The sequence below is a fragment of the Hirsutella rhossiliensis genome, assembly GCF_020360975.1.
Source record: "Hirsutella rhossiliensis strain HR02 chromosome Unknown scaffold00006, whole genome shotgun sequence".
In the NCBI taxonomy this organism is placed as follows: Eukaryota; Fungi; Ascomycota; class Sordariomycetes; order Hypocreales; family Ophiocordycipitaceae; genus Hirsutella; species Hirsutella rhossiliensis.
Genome location: NW_025408672.1, coordinates 1,281,148 through 1,299,561, shown reverse-complemented (window position 1 = coordinate 1,299,561; position 18,414 = coordinate 1,281,148). Strand labels below are relative to the sequence as shown.

Below are 18,414 nucleotides of genomic sequence, written 5' to 3'. Positions count from 1 at the left end.
AGATGGACGGTTGATGTTGACTTATGTGGGGGACGCTGTCGGCCGATTTGGACGGACGGTGGACCGAGAGCCGGCCGATGGAGAAGCTGTCCATGATGGCGTCCAGTCTGACCGGGAAGAGGACCAGGCGGACAGGGCCGAGAGGAGCGACCTGTTACTTTGGGCACATGCAGGCCAGGAAATTAGGGGCTTGCGGCCGGGAGACGAGTTCGGATCAGAGCCGGGTCGCACGAGCACATGAGGTATCAGCAGGATTCGAGATGAAAGGAGGATTCGGGGCCGGGGAGGGGGGGCGGAGGGATGATATCGGATGAGGAGGACAGCCGAGTGGATGCACCCCTCTCGGCACTGGGACAAATAAAGAAGCAAGCTGATGGACCTGGACGAGGAGAAGCGGAGAGCCTGGGTCCAGGGCGCCGCTCCACACGGCGGCCGGGACTATGAATGTACAGTACGTGCACAGATGGATGGGCGCAGCAGTGGTCGATGGCTGTATACTAGGCTGTATACTAGGCTGTAGACGCGTGGTTGGGGGGTTGCTATTCTGGCCGAGGCGACATGGGGCCCCCCAAGGCCATGCATGCCCGTTTGGTTTCTTTGACGCAGGAATACCAGCTAAGGCTGGTACTCTGGAGCCTCGCTACCACGGCCCAACGGAGCGGCATTGTTGAGCAGGTGCCGCAGGGACCATGGTTGGCGCGAGGCGTTGCGTCGTGGTTGATGGGCATGGCGTTGGGCCCTCGGGGTCCCTCGGAGTCAAGGCCATCATCTGGGGTCACGCCTCGCCGGCAATGTCAAGAAACCCCTGGCGCCTCTCTTATCCCCGGCGGCCATGGAGCCTTCCGGCCGCCACCGGGAGGGAGCGCGTGGAGTCAGCTTCGGCCGCGACGGGGGGGCTGCATGACGTTTGCGCAGCCACTCGGCATGCCAACGTCATCCTGTCGGCGAACGACTGGATTGACCGTCAAGAAGGGCGTTTTCTGAGGCGTGTTCAAAGGCCCTCGCGTCTCTTGAATTCCGCCATGGCGACGTCATGACGAGATGGCGATCTGGTTCGCCGGAGTTATCAGACTGACACCAGTGGTGTACAGGAGAAGCGGAGAAGAGGCGACACCACGTGCGACGGGCTATTCATGCACGAGCTCAGACGTGCCTCGAGGTGGGCCTTGGGGTGCTGCTGAATCGCCTTGTCGATGGATGCATCCATCCTTATGCAGCTGCCTGGGGCGGCGATACGTACCAACGGCCGCAAGCGAGAGACAAAGGCTGATGAACCAAAGGTGGCCATGACTCTGCCCTCCATCCTCTTTTTCTTTCTCTGTTCCTTCGTTTCCCCAGTTTGTCCAGGCCCGCGTGCTGTATACAGATGAGATGCAACCCGTTATCTTTTGCCAAGGCAGGGCACAGCGCAGGAGCCGTTGAACGGTTCAGCCCGCTGCATGCGGTTCGAGGTAGAATGACGAAAGTCCTTGGAAACGCTGGTCTGCGTGGTTGGTTACTCTCTCGTGGTGGGAAACGTGGGTTTGTTTTGGGCAGGCCTGGGGTGCGCGTTCGCTTCGCTTGGGGCCGAAAGGAGGCCTCGGCGCAGCTGCCCCATCTTCCCGCGGCCGACGGGGGCAAGCGGGCTAGCGAGCGAGCGAGCGAGAGAGAGAGAGGGATAGGAGATGGAAAGAGGTTGTGCTGCTGCTGTCATGCATGGATGGATGGGTGTGTGCGTCGCTGTCTGTCTGCGGAAGACGAGTATGACGAGGGATGCTAGACGAAGCAGCCGAGTTAAGGCCTTAGTCACCAGTCCAAGTGCCTGAGAAACGGCCCGATGTTCAGCCCGTGCCCCGTTGCCAGAGCATCTGTCTGCCCTCCTACAATTACAGCGAGTCCGTTCATCGCTTAGCAGCCATGGCCTGACGTCGCCGCAAGGTCAACCATGCGTCTCGAGAGGCCATGAGAGCATACCGACGCTCGCGCTCTCCTCTCCATGGCGACGAGAAATGCCGCCACAGTTACTGACAATGCCCAACCGCTAATTCGGCCTCCCCCGCTTTCCATCCTGTTGGCTCTCTTCTTCTGGCCGGGCCAGCTTCGTCGTCCCTTTCTCCGTCCCTCTCTCTCCAGCCTCCGCTACAGGCAACTGTCTTTCCTTTCTTTTTCCTCCCCCGGTCTTTGACCGACTGGTTGCAACGGATGGTTCCGCAGAGGAAGAACAGTCACGGGCGCCTTGACGACACCAGTCCTTCTCCCTTGCCTTGCTCGTCGGCCCGGAGCAGGGGCCCTGTGCAGAGCCGTCCGCCATTCTCATCGCATCGACGGGGGAACCTCCACCCCTGTCAATCATTGTTATCTCGCGTTTTTGCATCATCCCCCGCTCTATCTTGCCTCTTTCGTCGTTGGGCTCCCGTCGTGTAGGCACGGGGCCACAGCGGCACGGCTCTCGACGGGCGGCCTTGGCCAACCGCTCTGGCCAAGACTCGCGGCCAACAGGCGATTCATGCCATCTCAACCTCCGACATCGCCGCAATTGTTTACCATGGACGATTCCCCGCCGAGCCGAAGATGGGAAAAAGAAACGAAAGAACAGACTTTGTTCCACGCACCTGCATGAATGGATGAGTGAATGTATGCAAGCCCAAGGTGGACGCACGTGTGTGGGTGCCATGGAGCCCCCCGGCCCTCCAGCCCTTCAGCATCTCGCCGAACCGGAAAAGAAGAGGAGCCTGCTTCGCTGCTTCTTCCCTTTGCGTCATGATGGTGTGCGCATGGCACTGTATTCTTTGAATACTCTGCAGTCTATATGGCTATCACGCATTCACCCCCCCTTGTCTTGTCATGTCCTACCTGACCAATGACTTGAGTAGATGCAAACAAAAGAGAAAGAAGAAGACATGGCTTCATGCTCTGTTGCGCAACGTGGATCCAGACTCTTCAACCGTTCCCCGGATATAGAGTCAACCTTCCGTTTCCACTCTGCTGCTGACGGCCCCCCGTCCGGACGTGCAGCCGACGGCACCCCATGTCGGCCCCCAAAAGGGCCAGAACCAAACCCCCTGGTCGAGTCCTATATTACCTATGTCAATGTCCCTTTGCCCACTCGAGTCCTCCCCTTTTCTGATATTGCGTGGCCTGCGCCGCTTCCCTCGGCATCTGCTGGGTATGTATTCGCATGAGCCGCCTCCTTTAATCTCGGGTGCGTGAGAAATAGATGGCGAGAGATTGAGAGGGGGATGCCAAAAAGGAGAAGGTGGAAAGGGAGAGAGGGCGTATGTCCCTCTGCGTCCGCGCTTATGCGTATCTGCGTGTCATCGTCGTCTCCGTCTCGCATGAATCATGTCGTCCAGCTTCCTTGGACAAACAGGTCCGGCCTCCTTTGACAGACAGGTCCGGCCCGTCACCCTTTAGAGAAGGCTCTCATCCTCCTCCTGCAACCTCCTCGCCCCCCCCTGCCTGAAAAACAACGACGCCACGTGCCTCGGGAACCGCACCGGCCGGTCGTTGAGCAGCGTGCGGCAGTCGTCCTCGTCCTCCTTGTCGAGCTCGTCGACCGCGGCGCCGCCGTCTCGCGCCCGCCACAGCGTCAGCGATGCGACCGCCCGCCGCGGGAGGGCCGTCATCTTGCGGAAGCTGCTGCGTCGGCGCACTCGGCGCTGGTCCTCGTCGCCGTCGCGGAGCTCGATTCCCTTTGTCAGGAGCATCTTGGATAAATTTTCTGTGTGTTTCAGAGAGAGAGAAAGTGACGGATTTGTCTCGGAGAAAGCGAGTGTCTTTGTGCACTTGAGTGAAATGGGCCTCAGGCTTTCTTCTGCTTTTAAGGACGACACATCCCCATTATGTCTCTCTCGGTCCAAGGTCTCACTCACCTCCCTCCCTTGACGACACCTCTCCTGCCCCGCCCCGACCTCCATTCCAGTCCATTCTCCAGTGCCATCATGTCTCCTCCCTCACGCTGGCCATACCTTGACAAGCTGTAGTATAAACTCATTGCACCACAATGACGCTCGCCGGCGCCGCTGCGTGGGCAATTCATTTGCCAGAGAAAAGAAATAGACTCGACGGCACATGCTTGCAACTTGCGACTCGTCTGCCTGAAACGCCCGGCAGCCAGCCACCTCCACCCGCGGCGATAGATCATCATGGACGGCCAAGGACCCGTCGTGAACTACATTGCCAAGGGCGGGACACACTCTGGCGAGGCTGGCCGCTTCGCACCCGGTGGAGAATCGCATCATCCAAGCTTCCACCTCTCCTGCGCCATCTCAACACATCCTACCCGCGTATACACCTCCAAGACGTTCCCTGTAATACTGCGCACTTTGTAGAATGCGTAGGAATCTGGTACCGTATGGCGGTTGGCAGCAGCATGGGATAAGGTCAAGCTGCGAGGCTGCATTCCTTTCCATCCCACCTCCAGACTGGCCCATGGCCCCTCATCCACGTGGAAAAGATTAGAATCAGAGCAAGTAGGGCGAGGGGGAAAGGTCTGGCCGCCATATGACTTCATTGACGCCTTTATTCTGAGCACAATCCACCCATCCAGGCACCTGAGACCCGTAAAGGCGCCCCTCAATACTCAACGAATAGTCTCACGGCAACTTCTCCGAGGCGTCTCATCCTTCAGCTTCCTCTACCTCTTCCCCTTCTCCCTCCATGTCATCCTCATCCTCGTCATGCGCCACAAACGGGACAAATCGAAAGTCTAAGAAGCTCCTCTTGCCGCTCTCCATGTCCACCATGAACTGCAAGCTCAGCACACCCTGTCCATCGCCCCGCAGACTGACCTTGCTCGCGATCCGCATCGCCTCACTCGAACTCTTGACAAAGTCGAACTTGTACGTCTGCGACCACCGGCCCGCAATGGTAAAGGTCTCCAACAGGTCCCTTCCCCGCGCAAAGTCCACACCAGAGGTGCCGAGGTCGCTCGTGCCGGCAAGTGACAGGTACGGCGGCGTCTTCATGGCCGTAATCGTGAGCTTGACAGGTGCCGTTGGGGAAATCTCGGCGAGTGACTCCAGCAGGCACCGAGACTGCATGATGATTTTGAATGCCAGGTCGTTGCGGTCAAAGGGAATGTCCTCTGGTATCTCCGGAAGATACGTCGTCAGGCCGGCCGTAGTTTTGACTCCAGATTCTTCTATGGTGATCTTGAACGGGTCGCCCTCCTCCGAGTAAATCAGCGTGCAGGTCCCCGAGATGCCCAGGGTTTGGTTGCTAAAGGCGTCGGGTCGGTAGTTGCGCAGATTGCTTCGGTAAGGATCCTGCTCCGCCTTTTGCGCACGCGTGGCAACGTCGACGGCCCCGAAGATTTGTAGAACCTCAAGAAAGGACGCCAGAGATATCTGGAAGTTGGGGAGCTCGGGCGGCTCGCCATCTGATGTCGGGGCGAGATTGACCGTGTACGCCGCAAAAAGCGCCTTGTCCAAGAAAGCAACACCTGAAGCGCTGTCAGTGACAAAATAGAAATAGAGCCCGGTCGCTCGTACCTTGCATGACCCGGGCGTGGTCAGCCGCGAATCGAATGCCCTCCTCGGTAATCTGAACGTGAACTCTGGGCGCAAAGTTGATGCAGCGGAGAAGCTGGTATAGAGGCCGCGTGGACGTGGCTACCGCACGGAAAATGGGAACGGATTCAGGCGCCATAACAAGAGGCGACGGCTCCGTCGATGGCAAGACGGCGCGGAAAGAAGGATGGAAAGGCTCGACGGGGGGGCAACAGTTCGCGCGAGCGCGTTTTCTCTTTCGTTTTCAACTAACGTACAAGCGTGGGCCGAACCGGATGACTCTGGTAGAGGGTTGGGTATCTCAGACGTAGACTCCGACCGCACAGAACATGTAGACGACTCCGAACCTACGCAGGTTAGCATGCATGAGCGAGAGCAGGTCAATTGCCGCCGGTGACAACGTACGCCAGTGCCAGCGAAGCCGGGATGCCGATGACGGTGAGGTTGACGAGCGAGCGGTCTGCATTCGGGATTAGAGCCGGGACAGAAGCCACGTCAGGGTGTAGGAGAAGGGCGTACTCAGCGCAAAGACGCCCGTGGCCGCGACGCCCGACAGCACCAGCACGGAGCCGACCAAGAACTGGGTTCCTTTGCCGACGGTGGGGAGGAAGGGACTGCCCGCAGCAGCTTGCCAGACCTCATGCAGCGAGGGATCCATGTGCCAGGTTTCGCGGGATCTATCGGAAGGCTGTTTCGGGAGGGTTGACTTTGGACGCGAGTGGAATTGCGGATCACTCGGCTGGGGATGATGAACTGAAGCTGAAGCTGGGAGCTGCCGAGTGCTCCAGATGTGCATCGTGGCCCGTCGACCGAAGGAGCCTAGCGCGACCTGCCCCAGCCTGTCATGCACAGAATTACATAAGCGTGGCACGGGCCTTGTTCTCAATCCCACGCATCACGAACAGCGCCGCAGCGGCTGCACTACGTAGTACAGCAACTACGCCAGGTCCCCACTCTAACGCCCAACGCAACGAAAGACAGCACCTCAACAGCCCGGCTGCGAACAACTTGCATCTCCCTGGCCGTTGGAGGCGCGCTTTCCATCATCGCTATCATAGCTTGAATGTCGACATGCCGGAAGTCAAGGAAGAGAGTATGTCTTGCTCGCCCGACGTCGCCCATGACGAGCTAACCGCCCCAGCAGATGTTAAGCGCAAGGCGTCCGAGGATCCCACCTCTCCGTCGGCCTCGAAGCGCGTCAAGCACGATGCCTCGGCTGAGTCCCCGGGCGCCAAGAAGCCGGCCATGAAGCCTATTCCGTTCCCCGAAAAGGCGCGCCCCTCCCCTCGTCCTGTCGCGCCGTGCGCTCGCTGACGCCCCGTGTAGCCGGCTGTGATAGAAGAACGCAATGGCGAGATCGAGTTCCGCGTCGTCAACAACGATGGCGACCGCGAGTCGCTCGTCATCCTCACCGGCCTGAAGTGCATTTTCCAGAAACAGCTCCCCAAGATGCCCAAGGACTACATTGCGCGCCTCGTCTACGACCGCACCCACCTCTCCATTGCCATTGTCAAGAAGCCCCTCGAGGTCGTCGGCGGCATCACGTACCGTCCCTTCAAGGGCCGCCGCTTTGCCGAGATTGTCTTTTGCGCCATCAGCTCCGATCAGCAGGTAAAAGGATACGGCGCCCATCTCATGTCACACCTCAAGGACTACGTCAAGGCTAGCAGCGACGTCATGCACTTTCTGACGTATGCCGACAACTACGCCATTGGCTATTTCAAAAAGCAAGGCTTCACCAAGGAAATCACGCTGGATCGCAAGGTCTGGATGGGATACATCAAGGACTACGAGGGCGGGACCATCATGCAGTGCTCCATGCTGCCCCGGATCCGCTACCTCGAGATGGGTCGCATGTTGCTGAAGCAAAAGGAGTGCGTGCAGGCTAAGATCCGCGCCTACTCCAAGTCTCACAATGTGCACGCGCCGCCCAAGGAGTGGAAGGGCGCCGTCAAGGAGATCAACCCGCTCGACATTCCTGCCATCCGCGCCTCGGGCTGGTCCCCCGACATGGACGAGCTGGCGCGCCAGCCCCGCCACGGCCCCAACTATAACCAGCTCCTTCACCTGCTCAACGACCTGCAGAACCACAACTCGGCGTGGCCCTTTCTCATCCCTGTTAACCGCGACGACGTCGCCGACTACTACGACGTCATCAAGGAGCCCATGGACCTGAGCAACATGGAGAACAAGCTCGAGGCCGACCAGTACGCCACGCCAGAGGACTTTGTCCGGGACGCGAAGCTCATCTTTGACAACTGCCGCAAGTACAACAACGAGAACACGCCCTACGCCAAGTCGGCCAACAAGCTCGAGAAGTTCATGTGGCAGCAGATCAAGGCCGTGCCCGAGTGGTCGCACCTCGAGCCGGAGAAGTAGGGTTCAAGCCGGCAGTGGCGACCCGGGACGTTCACATGGCAGAAATCGAGGTGAAGCGGCTTCGGACCCTTGTTCCTTGTCGGCCTTTTCTTTGCTCATGCTTCCTTGCTTCTCTTTATTTGTCCTTGTTTTCCCCTTTGATGAACGTCGTCGCCGCTTTTGCCGAGGCCCTTGGGTCTCACATTCTTTTGCCTTTGAACTCAGTTGTTGTCTTGTGTATTTGGATGGTCAAGCGTGGCGTTTGGAGCGGTCTCGCTGGTGCTGGACACGGCTCGAATGACGGCAGCGCCCTTTGGCTTTTAGTGTGGCGGTGACGCCTTTGTGTTGCTCCGAGACTAGGGAGAGGCTTTGGATGATAGTTTTGGCGCAAAGGGGGATGATAGCACAGATTTTTGGTGTCGGAGAATCAAGACGGTGTTGACTCTGGCATTGATAGGGTCGGATGAGCTTTTGGCACCACAAATCACCGACTCAACTCGACATGCAAGCTGGCTATCGCAGTTTCTCATTCAAACGTGAGAGGATTCAATCGCATGAGCTCCCCTGTCCTCACCAAGGGGACAGAAGTAGGGAGACAGAAGTAGGCCAAACTGCCCAAACAAGTATAGGTAGTTGGCCGGTAGGTCAAGACGCCGCACCTCCCATTTCCCTCTCTGCGCTGCACCAACTAGCCATATTTCACCAAGCCTTCCATTCCCGTCTCCAAGTATATACGGCCCGCCCACTGGAATGAGATCGCTCGCAAAATTCCCTGGAGTCTGCCAGTATCGACAGTCATCGACACCCCCAAATTAAGAAAGAAAACGACGAGGGCCGGAATAAGACAGTGATTGCCAATAGATCGCCTCGTAACGCCAGTAACAGCCTCCGAAACCATATCTGAAAATAGCCCATGTCTAAAAAATAGAAAGAGCCAAGAAACCACATCAATGTCTCAACTTTTATTATGGGCCCATCTCTCTGTGCTGCCGGTAGATTCCCACGGCAAGTGACGACGTTGTCTATCGCTGTCGTAAATCAGGCGCGGCCCCAAACAAGTGTATCATATCCATGGGGGTCTCTATCGAGGGCGAAAAACAAGAGTAACAAAAGCGCAAAGGCCAGATTTGGAGGAAATTGGTCAACAAGCCGTGGAGGCTCCCTTGACCCGAAACAGAAAGAAAGCCGCGCCGGCACGGATGTTGTTGTTTTCAGGCGCCGCGAGCCTGGGCCGTACGCGAAGCGTCCCCGACCGGCAAGCGAAGGTCCGAGTAGGTCCGTCTGGGCCAGGGAACTCGCACGCGGGTCTGGTCGTCGGCGACCTGCCGCCTGGAAGAGGAGCTGGACGGGGCCGCCGACCGCGGGGGTGCGCGGTGGGAACCTTCGGCCTCGAGGGTGCGTTGTAGGACGGGTTGGAGGAACTCGGGAATATCGGTCCAGTGGCCCGCTCTGGCGGCGGTGAGCATGGTGGGTGGGATGAGGGCGGCGGGAATGGCGGATGAGCTCGAGGTGGCTCGGTGGAACATTGGATCCGTCATTTGCGCGGTGATGATGTCGAGCTCGCCCGTCTCGATTACAGACTTGAGCCACTGCTCCCACTCTTCGTCCAAGACGGCTGACGTCTCGCCGGCCTCACGCCTGGCGGCCTGAGCGCGGAGGCGCTCGTTGAGCTCGAGGCCGACGCTCTCAAGCTCGTCGTCGCTCTCGTCGTCGTCGTCTTCCTCGTCGTTGGCTTCGAGCACGCCGAGGCTGCGGACAGGGGCGGTCCTGTCCTGAGGCACGCGTCGTAGATCCGTGGGCTCGACCCAGTCGGGGAAGCCGTCGGCCGTGGTATCTCGGATGGTGACGCCCTGCTCCTTCTCAAACTTTTCCTTTGCCCACTTGGTGCCCTCCCACTTGGTCAGGGTGGCGATCTCGGCGTGGGTGAGGCCGAGGGCATTGAAGGCGCGAAAGAGGCGGCAGTGCCAGGGCCAGCGGCTGAGGCGGATGCGGTGGGTGGCGTGGGTGTAGTCGAGACCGGGATACTTAGCCTCCTGGGTCTCGAGGTGCCCGTAAAAGGCCTGCGTCTCCTGGCGGACCTCGGGGACGAGGCTGCGCTGGAGAAGAGCGTTGAAGGTCTGGGGGTCGGTGGACTTTGGCTTGGGGAACATCCACTCGTAGACGAGCTCGTCGACGGGGCGGCCCTTCATGGTGTCGGGTGCGGGTGCGCAGAGGGCAGAAGGGTGGCCGCCGAGGGCTGTTTGCTCAAAGGTGGTCACGAGGGGGGAGGGAAAAGAGGATGAAGGGGTGAAACGTGGGGTGGTTGGACAAGCAGACGGCCAGAGGCAGCAGCGGGAGACGGGTTGTCGGAGTGACGGAACAAAGGGCGGCGGCGGAGAGAGAGAGAGAGAGAGAGAGAGAGTCGAGTCGGGCTGCGATGTCAGCAGTTGGTGCGGGTCCCTTGGGCAGATTGCTGATTCAATGCGTAGGTAACTTAAGTCCTCCGTAGGTAATCTGCAGAGCACAGCAGAGGCGCACACACGAGAGCGGGAAAGCAAGGGACAAGGAGATGGTGGGTGGGTGGAAGGGATGGATGGAAGGGCGACGAAAGAGGCAGAGATCAGTTGAGAGGAGCTCGTACGGAGAAGGCAAGGCGTGGCTTTCCAGCATGCCCGCCGACGAATCCTAAATGGTGGCTTGCTTTGTGCTAGTGGGAGGGAGATAATACCCTACATGACCTCGCCTCCTTGGCTTCGGCCTCTGCTCTCTTTTCTCCCCCACTGCTGCTTGCCTGTCGATGAGCGCTAGGGGGTTGACATTTGACGGCGCTGGGTGTGCACGCACGTACTGTATTACAGTGCAGCACGAGAGGCATTCATCATGGCCTGCACGCGTGGAAGCCTGCAAGCATGGAAGCAAGGAGGTACCTAAGTAACCACCTAACTACCGGTACCTAACTACCGTGAGGTACCTACCTACCTACCTTACCTAAGGTACCTTAGGCCCGTCATGCCTAGAGAGGGAGGCGGTACCTTTCGAGTGGCCCAAGTCTGTGCACACACAGCTGCCGAGGAACAGTACCTAGTTCACTGCTAGCGGACTCGGTGCAGCCTTCGGTTCTGGCCAGGGGTCCCATGGCTTGCCCAGGCACTCACCACCTGTGGATTATGTGCGCGCATACAGATATGCAGGCCAAGGCAGGCAGCATGAGGCTACGCAGCTCCCTCCCAAGGCTCGGGCACAGCGGAGCTGCTAGTGGGCCCTGTATCCGTAATGCCAACTGTACGGAGAGTATGTACTCCACCCCAGCACGCCCCCGTGTGCCACACCCAGCTGTCAGAGTTACAGTGGGCGCTCTGCTTACCTAACAGACTCACGATCCTGACCACCCCCTTTGCCCTCGAGATAAACGGCATTCCTCGCTTTGTAGATTGCACTCGCTGTTGACCGTTGGAAAGGCATGGCACAAACGAGCATCGAACTCTGCTCGCACGATCCGCTAACTGGTAACCTAGTTACTCCTACACACAAATCGATCGACCATCAAGCCAAGGCATGCCATAGGCACACCCTACCTACCCTTTTGCTCTCCGTCTAGTTGGCCTCATTCCTCCGCCACGATAAGGCCAGGCAGGTCTGCAGCTCTTGATGCATCTACCGAGTGCACATAAACCAACGGCCACCTCCACACCCCGCAGACCAAAGCACATCCCGCCAGGCATCGCTGGCTCGACCACATCCCCCTTCCCCGGCCCTTCAGAGCGGAGACGAGGGAGGTCTCCACGTGCGCGCGTACAAGAAGCATCAAGAGTATCCGTAAAAAAGGTCGGAAAAGAAGCAAAAAAGGACAGAAGCCGTAAGCGTAAGCAAACACCACGACAGCCCGCAGCACATGGAGAGCCAATCATACCCAACGCCCGTCACGACACCTGCACGGCAGCCCGCGTGCTCGAAATCCATTGGCGGCCATGCGGCAAGCAGGTCTTTCTTTTCCTTGCAGCCGCCAGGCAGACACAGCAGGCAGATGCCACATGGCCCACCTCGGATGCGATCCGCCACCCCCTCGCTGCCTAGTCGCTTCCGCACCCCTGCGGAGGGTCTTCCCGAGACATTGGTGCGCCTCGCCTTTGCTCTCTTGCAAGTGGCCGGATATTTCATGTTTGCTTCTGCCCTCCTACAGTAGACCCTCTCTGTCCTCTATCGCCTGAACTGAATTACATGCTTGCGCGTCTACGCTTGACTCTTGCCCCGTGCATGCGCCCACCCGCCCAATTTCTCACACCGTGGGCCATCGCCGCAACTCACCCAGTGCTCCGTCCTGACACGGGAACTGGCCCGGCGACGGGACGCGCCCTCAGCAGCGTGGCAAGAATAAATATTGAGCCAAAGTCAGGGAGAGAAATAAGAGAGCCAAACAAGTATGACAAACGAGTGTCATGCACGCGCCATGACTCGGGCCCAAAGTGAGTGCTGTGAGCCCTGTTCTCTGGTTTAAACTTGTCTACCAAGTATCATCAAACAAAAGAAGAACAAGGATCCGACATCATAAGTTTCGTCAAGTGGTGTCATGTTATTCATCCATCAATGCCTGTCTCCAGTAGCATCGAGATGCCATGTCTGCTCGTGTTTGTCCGTTCTCGTCTGGGGTTCAAGGATCTGTCCCCCGTAAATGCTCTAGCTGTACGCCGGCTCTGGGTATCGTCGCCCAGCCACGCCTGTGGTTGGGGGCGCCATGGCTGCCTCGGGTGACCGCCTCTCCCACTTTCTCCTCTCGTCCCTCGCCCGGTCCCTGTCACGCAGGTCCCACCCCGCCGCGTCGCGCTGCCGGTCGATGTCGGCATGGCTGCTGGTGCGCCGCTGCGTGTCCGGCCGCCGGACGCGGATCCGTTCCCGCCGACCGCCCGAGTCCCGTTCCTCCTCCCAGTCTCGGTCTACGTCGCGGGTCTGCCCCCTCCGAAGTCGTTCCCGCTCGCGCTCGTCTCGCATCCTGCGTCTCCTCCGTAGATCGCCTTCTGGGGGGCCGCCGTCCGAAGAACTGTCCGAGTCCAAGTCAGAATAGCTTTGACTCAAGCGGGAGGGCTGAAACGGCTCGCGACTCCTCCGCGGGTGTACACCATCGTTTACCGAGTTTTGCCGCGAGCCGGGCCGGGGTCGATCCGAGGTCAGTCCATTGGGCAAGATGTTTGACATTGTCTCGCTCAATTTGTTGCGCAGAGAGCCAAGCGGGCTCGGCACGTTACGCTTTTTGGCCTCGTCCGACCGCATTTCCGAACGGTGCGGGCGGAATGAGGTTGGTATATTCTGGGCGGCAGGCGGCGGTACCGGCGCGGTAGGAGGCACAAATCGGCGAAAGGATGGCGGTGGGGGAGAGACGGGATGGCGCCTCCGCTTTGCGCCGTAGTCGACGCGCACAGGCGCCGAATCCGAGTCGGACGAATCGGTCGATAGGCGTCTCGGGTGGCTATGTCGCCGAGGCTGGGGCGACCGCTTTACGCCCGGGTCGAGGTAGCTAGATGAACCACCTTGATAGTGCGGCTCGGCATCTGGCGGTGCGGACGCGTAGTCGGAGAAGCTCTTGCGCCTCATTCGTTCCTCGGCGACATCGTCGCGGTGCGGAGACCGATCTGGCCGGCGCTGGCCTGCGTGCCTTGCCGGTACGTGGACGTAGACTGGCCGTCCAAAGTAATCTGGATCCGCCGCCCTCGGGCGTGGCGACGCCGGCTGGAACGGATTCGAGCGAACGTAGGTGAACCTGGGCTCGGGCTGCTGGGTGGCGCCAGCGGGATTCGGCGGCGGCCCGTCGTCGGCCGAAGAAGCGGCCTCGTTCCTCAGTCTGGCGGCGCAAGACTTATGCCAGCGGTCAACGTCCATGTCGGTCTCAGTGGGGAACACATGCGCCGGCAAGTCGGGGGGAAAGGCCTCGCCTGTTTCTGGGTGCTTTAGGTCCCAGTTCTTGACGGCATACTGCATAAACGGGACATGCTCCTCGGGACCTAACAAGATTTCTAGCGACTCCCAGCGCGAGAAGCCTCGCATGGTCAGGGCGGGAATGGTAGGCGGGGCGAAGTCATCGTGGGTGGGTTGGAGCGTGTGCTGGCAGCCGGTGACCTGCCAGATGAAGGAGAGGGAAGGGTGAGGCATGTCGACGAAGAGGGCTGCGGCCGGTTAGAGAGGGGGATATGGCAAGGCAAGCAGCGTACTCGTGATGGTGGACCACCTACCGTCATAGTCGCCGCCGACGGCCCGGTAGAAGGCGGCCAGCTTGGTGGGCGTCAGATGAGTGTCTGTTTTGTCGCCAAGCTCGAGGATCTGGAGGGACAAGGGCGAAAGCAGCCATCATCAGCTTGAGGGGCCCCATGTCCGGGACTTGACAGGTTGAAAGGAGAGCCTACAGTGTGGCGGGCTATGGCCCTTAATAGTGCGTCGAGCTGCTTGGTCGGGCCCTTGTTCTTCTCAAACATGTAGGCATACTGGACGGCGGAAGCGGGCGGCGAGTCGGGGCATGGCGTCGACATGTTACCGGCGGTGCGCACTCAGCAGCAGCCGGGCGCTTCAGCTTGTCGAAGGCGGCGCGAGGACGTAGGCAGCGAGCGACTGGGGGGTACAGGGCAAGAAGCACGGGAGAGCATCAGCCACAGATGCCGTGCATGGGAGCGCGGCTGCGGCGAAACTTAGAGAGCGAGGAAGCAGTTGGCGGTGGGCGAGATGAGGCTGGATAGAGGAGAGCTGGCGCTTGCAAGGTCGGTGAGAGTTGAGCTGGCTTAGATGCAGCAGCGGCATGCCATGGCGGAGGTGCTGGTGCTCGGCCCGAGTGTCGGCGAGGTCGGGTATGTTTGCGCGTGCAAGGAGGAGGAGCAAGAATGGAGGATGAGGAGAACTGAGGTCGACAAGACGGTGACTTTGGCTGACCGATATTTCTTGAGGGGGGGGGGTTGGTTAGGTAGTTACACCATCAATGCAGTACTAATACTTGCTGGAGAGCGTGAAAGCACGGCTACCCCGCGAAGAAGTCTTAATAAGCAGGATCGGTATAAGAATAGATGAGTGCCTTTTTCTTTTATCCCGTACTAGTGTTTACCGGAAAGAAATGACTGACTCTCGGAGAGCCTTGGTCAAAGAGGCCGATGATGGGCAGGCTCAAAGGCAAAGAAAGGGACAGCGTTTGACGTCATGGGTGGCGACTCTGTTCAACAAAACGTGGCGCTGCTAATTAATAACAATGCACTTCAGTTGAGTGGTTGGCGGTGGTGGCCTTACAAAGAGCGACTGGGCCATCGTGGGGACAATGCCGTCACCTCCACAGAGGATCGTTGTCGATGGTGGACATGGTTGAGAGAAAGTTTGGTGGAGACTGTGCTGCCAAGCATTTACATGCGCGGCACTTGTTTGGCTTGATGCCCGAGTAGCAAACTCGGTATCATCATTGCTGCTCGGTTCTTCAGAGAAACATGGCCTGTTCCGCAGTTCGGGTTGGTCAAGGCATCGTTTTTGCGGGTTAAATCGGGTTTCTCACTCGTCATACAGTTGCTGCTCGTGGCCTGTGCCATGATCTTCTCGCCTTGCCGCGCATCTGTACAAGAAGATGGATACGTTGGCGCACGTTGGAACATGTAACTTATGGGCCGTACCTGGAGAACACCGTTGGGGCCTGGGTCTGTGGAAGGACATTCGAGTACCTAAGTGGTACCTTACTGTACAGTGCCCCTTCAGGTCTTACAGGCTCTAAAGCGGTAAGTTATCGTTTGTAACCACCGAGCAGTACAGCACAGCAATCAGTCGCGCTATTTCTACGGTACTGCCTATCTAGGTAGGTACCTAGTACGTGACTGAATAAAGTACGTACCGTGATCCTCGTCCTCTACTTTAGGATACATGACAACCCCAGAAGCGTACACCAACTTCAAAGTCGATGCAAGGAGAGTCACACAGACAGGGGACCTGTGGAGCAGTTACCTCTTTGGAGCCTCTGGGCCCTTTGAAGGGATCTCGCCATCTCGTGGTTGTGGCTGTAAAGGTCGGTATCGCAGCATCTGTAAGCTACAATGTGGGAGCACAAAAACGGAAGCATTGTTGCACAAGGCAGGTCATTTATCTAATGCGACCTTTGTTGGCTCTGCCACAATGCGCCAGTCTACCTACTGTGCTAATTACCTACTACTGTAGAACCACGCCAAGGGTGGGCCAAGGGACATCAAGACAATGCGGAGCACATGAGAGCATCGTGGCCCTGCTGCACAGTGCAGTACACAGTGCAGTACTGACATGTACATGGTCGCGAGATGCAATTCCGACATGCCATTCATCCGAGCAATCAGACCCCCTGGCCGGAGCCCCCATCCACCCACCATGCACTCAAGCGGGCTGCCAAGCGGCGCGAAAAGCCAGACACCGCCAGGCCTCCCGAGACACCCCAAAAGACCCTCGAACCCTTCGGCCGCCCTGAGCCTCGAGCGCCGCCCGCCTTGCTTGCGTTGCTTGTCTCAAGACTGGTGCCCTGCTGCACCGCAGCCTCACAGCCTCAATGCTGAAGCGACGGAGCCCCTGGCTGTGGCCCTCGCCCGCCATCCTCAGATACCTCGCCATCGCCTTCCTGCTGCTCTTCGCCCTCGCAAGCATGGCCCTCTGGCACGACACCAAGTTCTGGGACACGCCCGCCCTGCGCAAGATCCCTGGCGGGCACAACCACCCCATCATGAAACTCATGGTGGAGGCGAGGACGCGCCACGAGGCCATGCTCAGCACCCGCAGCTCCGACCTCGACACGGCCGCCGCCAGGTACCGCGCCAGGAGGGGGAGACATCCGCCCCCGGGCTTCGATGCCTGGTTCAAGGCCGCCATCGACGCCAAGGCCGTTGTCGTCGAGGACTACTTTGACAGGATATACAGGGACCTGACTCCCTACTGGGCCCTCGACCCCGACACACTCAAGAGGCGCGCCAGCTACTGGCATTTTGTCGTCAAGGTCCGAGACGGAAAGGCCTCCCCGCAGGGCGACGTGGGAAAACTAGTGCCCTGGCTGCAGCTATGGACAGACTTGGTGAAAGAGTTTGCCGCCCATCTCCCAGACGTCGATATGCCTGTCAACTACATGGACGAATCTCGCCTGGTCGTGCCCTTTGACGCCGTTGCAAAGTTGGTAGACCAGGAGGCCAAGGAAAGAAGCATGCCCAAAGCCCAAGAGGTGACGAATCACTTCAAGGGCCTAAAGGACGTTGACGAGGCCGATCCCAAGCCCAGCCCGTATGACCCCAAGTGGCACGGCCCCGGCGAGCAGTATTGGAACCTGGCCGTTCAAGGCTGCGGCCCAGACACGCCGGCATATAGAGTCAAACAGGTCGAGCATTTCTCCGGCCCGGCCGAGTATCCGCAAAACTACCGGCCAAGCTACGCATACAAAGGCTTCGTTCACAATTGGACCGCAGCCATGGATCCGTGTCTGCAGCCGCACATTCGACAGCTTCACGGCACCTTCATCGAGCCAATCAGTCAATCGACCTCGGAGGAGCTCATCCCTCTATTCGGCGGCTCCAAGCTGCCCATGAACAACGAAATCCTCATCCCCGGCGCCATGTACCTCAGCAAGATGGAGTTCTACTCGGGCGGGGAGAGTCACGGACCGCCGTGGACGCGCAAGAAAAACGGGCTCGTCTGGCGTGGCGACGGGTCGGGTGGCCGTCCCAAGCCTCATACCTGGCATCACTTCCAGCGCCACCGTCTGGTCGATATGCTCAACGGCACCTCGGTCGCTCGCGTCGAGGCCCAAGGGACTCGGGCAATGACCTTTGAGCTCCCGTCGCGAGATGTATACCCGAGACGTCGCACTCGGGACGGACAGCTGGGCCCCTGGCTGAGTACCTTTGCTGATGCCGCCTTTATCCACCTCTGCTCGCCCCCCGACCACTGTAGGTTCTTCAACGACACCTTTCACGCAGTCAAGAAAATGCCCATGAAAAAGCAATACCGCTACAAGTTCCTGCCCGATGTCGACGGCAACTCCTTTAGCGCGCGATTCCGCGGCTTCCTCCGGTCTACCAGCCTGCCGCTTAAAGCCACCATCTACGCCGAGTGGCATGATGACCGCCTTGTCCCCTGGCTGCATTTTGTGCCGCTCGACAACACCTTCCAAGACCTCTATCCCGTGCTCGAGTTCTTCGCCGACGGCAACGGGCCAGGGGACGTGGCGGCGCGCCTGATCGCCGAGCGCGGCAAGGAATGGGCTGAGACAGTACTGCGAAGGGACGATATGCGTCTATACGTGTGGCGCCTGCTGCTCGAATGGGCGAGAGTGTGCGATGAGAATCGTCATACGCTTGGTTTTGTTGACGACTTGAAGGACAAGTGAGAAAAGACTGGTGCTGAGCAAAGTCTCGGCCAACGTGGCCAGACCGCGTTGGAGTTGAGCTGCAGCCCGACAAGATATTGGCTCTGTGAAGACAGCAAGAAGAGCTTAGCGATGCAGTCACCCAGAGGCACATCAAGCTCCGACTGATATTGCCATTTACTTCTTCTCAGCTTAGCAAGGGTGGCCGCGGACAATGGTGTTCCAGCGGACCGACTCACAGCTGCGACCGGAGACCAAGCCATCTTC

The 18,414-nt window shown here is 58.9% G+C and overlaps 6 protein-coding genes across 6 annotated transcripts; 2 read left to right on the top strand and 4 right to left on the bottom strand.

Annotated features, from left to right (window-relative positions):
* Window positions 1-3,389: 3,389 nt before the first annotated feature.
* HRG_06336 (uncharacterized protein) lies at window positions 3,390-3,686 on the bottom strand (the record flags this gene model as incomplete). Its single annotated transcript, XM_044864807.1, has 1 exon — window positions 3,390-3,686. The coding sequence occupies one exon, from the start codon at window positions 3,684-3,686 to the stop codon at window positions 3,390-3,392; it is 297 nt and encodes a 98-aa protein (XP_044719747.1).
* A 912-nt stretch (window positions 3,687-4,598) lies between these two features.
* On the bottom strand, window positions 4,599-6,147 carry HRG_06335 (repair protein rad1/Rec1/Rad17 domain-containing protein; the record flags this gene model as incomplete). The annotated part of the gene is made up of 5 exons (XM_044864806.1): window positions 4,599-5,422; window positions 5,472-5,643; window positions 5,797-5,836; window positions 5,895-5,949; window positions 6,009-6,147. 5 exons carry the CDS (start codon window positions 6,145-6,147, stop codon window positions 4,599-4,601), a joined length of 1,230 nt encoding a protein of 409 aa, XP_044719746.1.
* A 413-nt stretch (window positions 6,148-6,560) lies between these two features.
* HRG_06334 (bromodomain-containing protein) lies at window positions 6,561-7,868 on the top strand (the record flags this gene model as incomplete). Its single annotated transcript, XM_044864805.1, has 3 exons — window positions 6,561-6,582; window positions 6,634-6,761; window positions 6,816-7,868. 3 exons carry the CDS (start codon window positions 6,561-6,563, stop codon window positions 7,866-7,868), a joined length of 1,203 nt encoding a protein of 400 aa, XP_044719745.1.
* A 1,190-nt stretch (window positions 7,869-9,058) lies between these two features.
* On the bottom strand, window positions 9,059-10,036 carry HRG_06333 (uncharacterized protein; the record flags this gene model as incomplete). Its single annotated transcript, XM_044864804.1, has 1 exon — window positions 9,059-10,036. The coding sequence occupies one exon, from the start codon at window positions 10,034-10,036 to the stop codon at window positions 9,059-9,061; it is 978 nt and encodes a 325-aa protein (XP_044719744.1).
* Window positions 10,037-12,500: 2,464 nt separating this feature from the next.
* HRG_06332 (hydroxyproline-rich glycoprotein DZ-HRGP) lies at window positions 12,501-14,341 on the bottom strand (the record flags this gene model as incomplete). The annotated part of the gene is made up of 3 exons (XM_044864803.1): window positions 12,501-13,981; window positions 14,048-14,135; window positions 14,219-14,341. 3 exons carry the CDS (start codon window positions 14,339-14,341, stop codon window positions 12,501-12,503), a joined length of 1,692 nt encoding a protein of 563 aa, XP_044719743.1.
* Window positions 14,342-16,347: 2,006 nt separating this feature from the next.
* On the top strand, window positions 16,348-18,168 carry HRG_06331 (glycosyl transferase family 90 domain-containing protein; the record flags this gene model as incomplete). Its single annotated transcript, XM_044864802.1, has 2 exons — window positions 16,348-16,962; window positions 17,026-18,168. The coding sequence occupies 2 exons, from the start codon at window positions 16,348-16,350 to the stop codon at window positions 18,166-18,168; spliced, it is 1,758 nt and encodes a 585-aa protein (XP_044719742.1).
* Window positions 18,169-18,414: the final 246 nt, after the last annotated feature.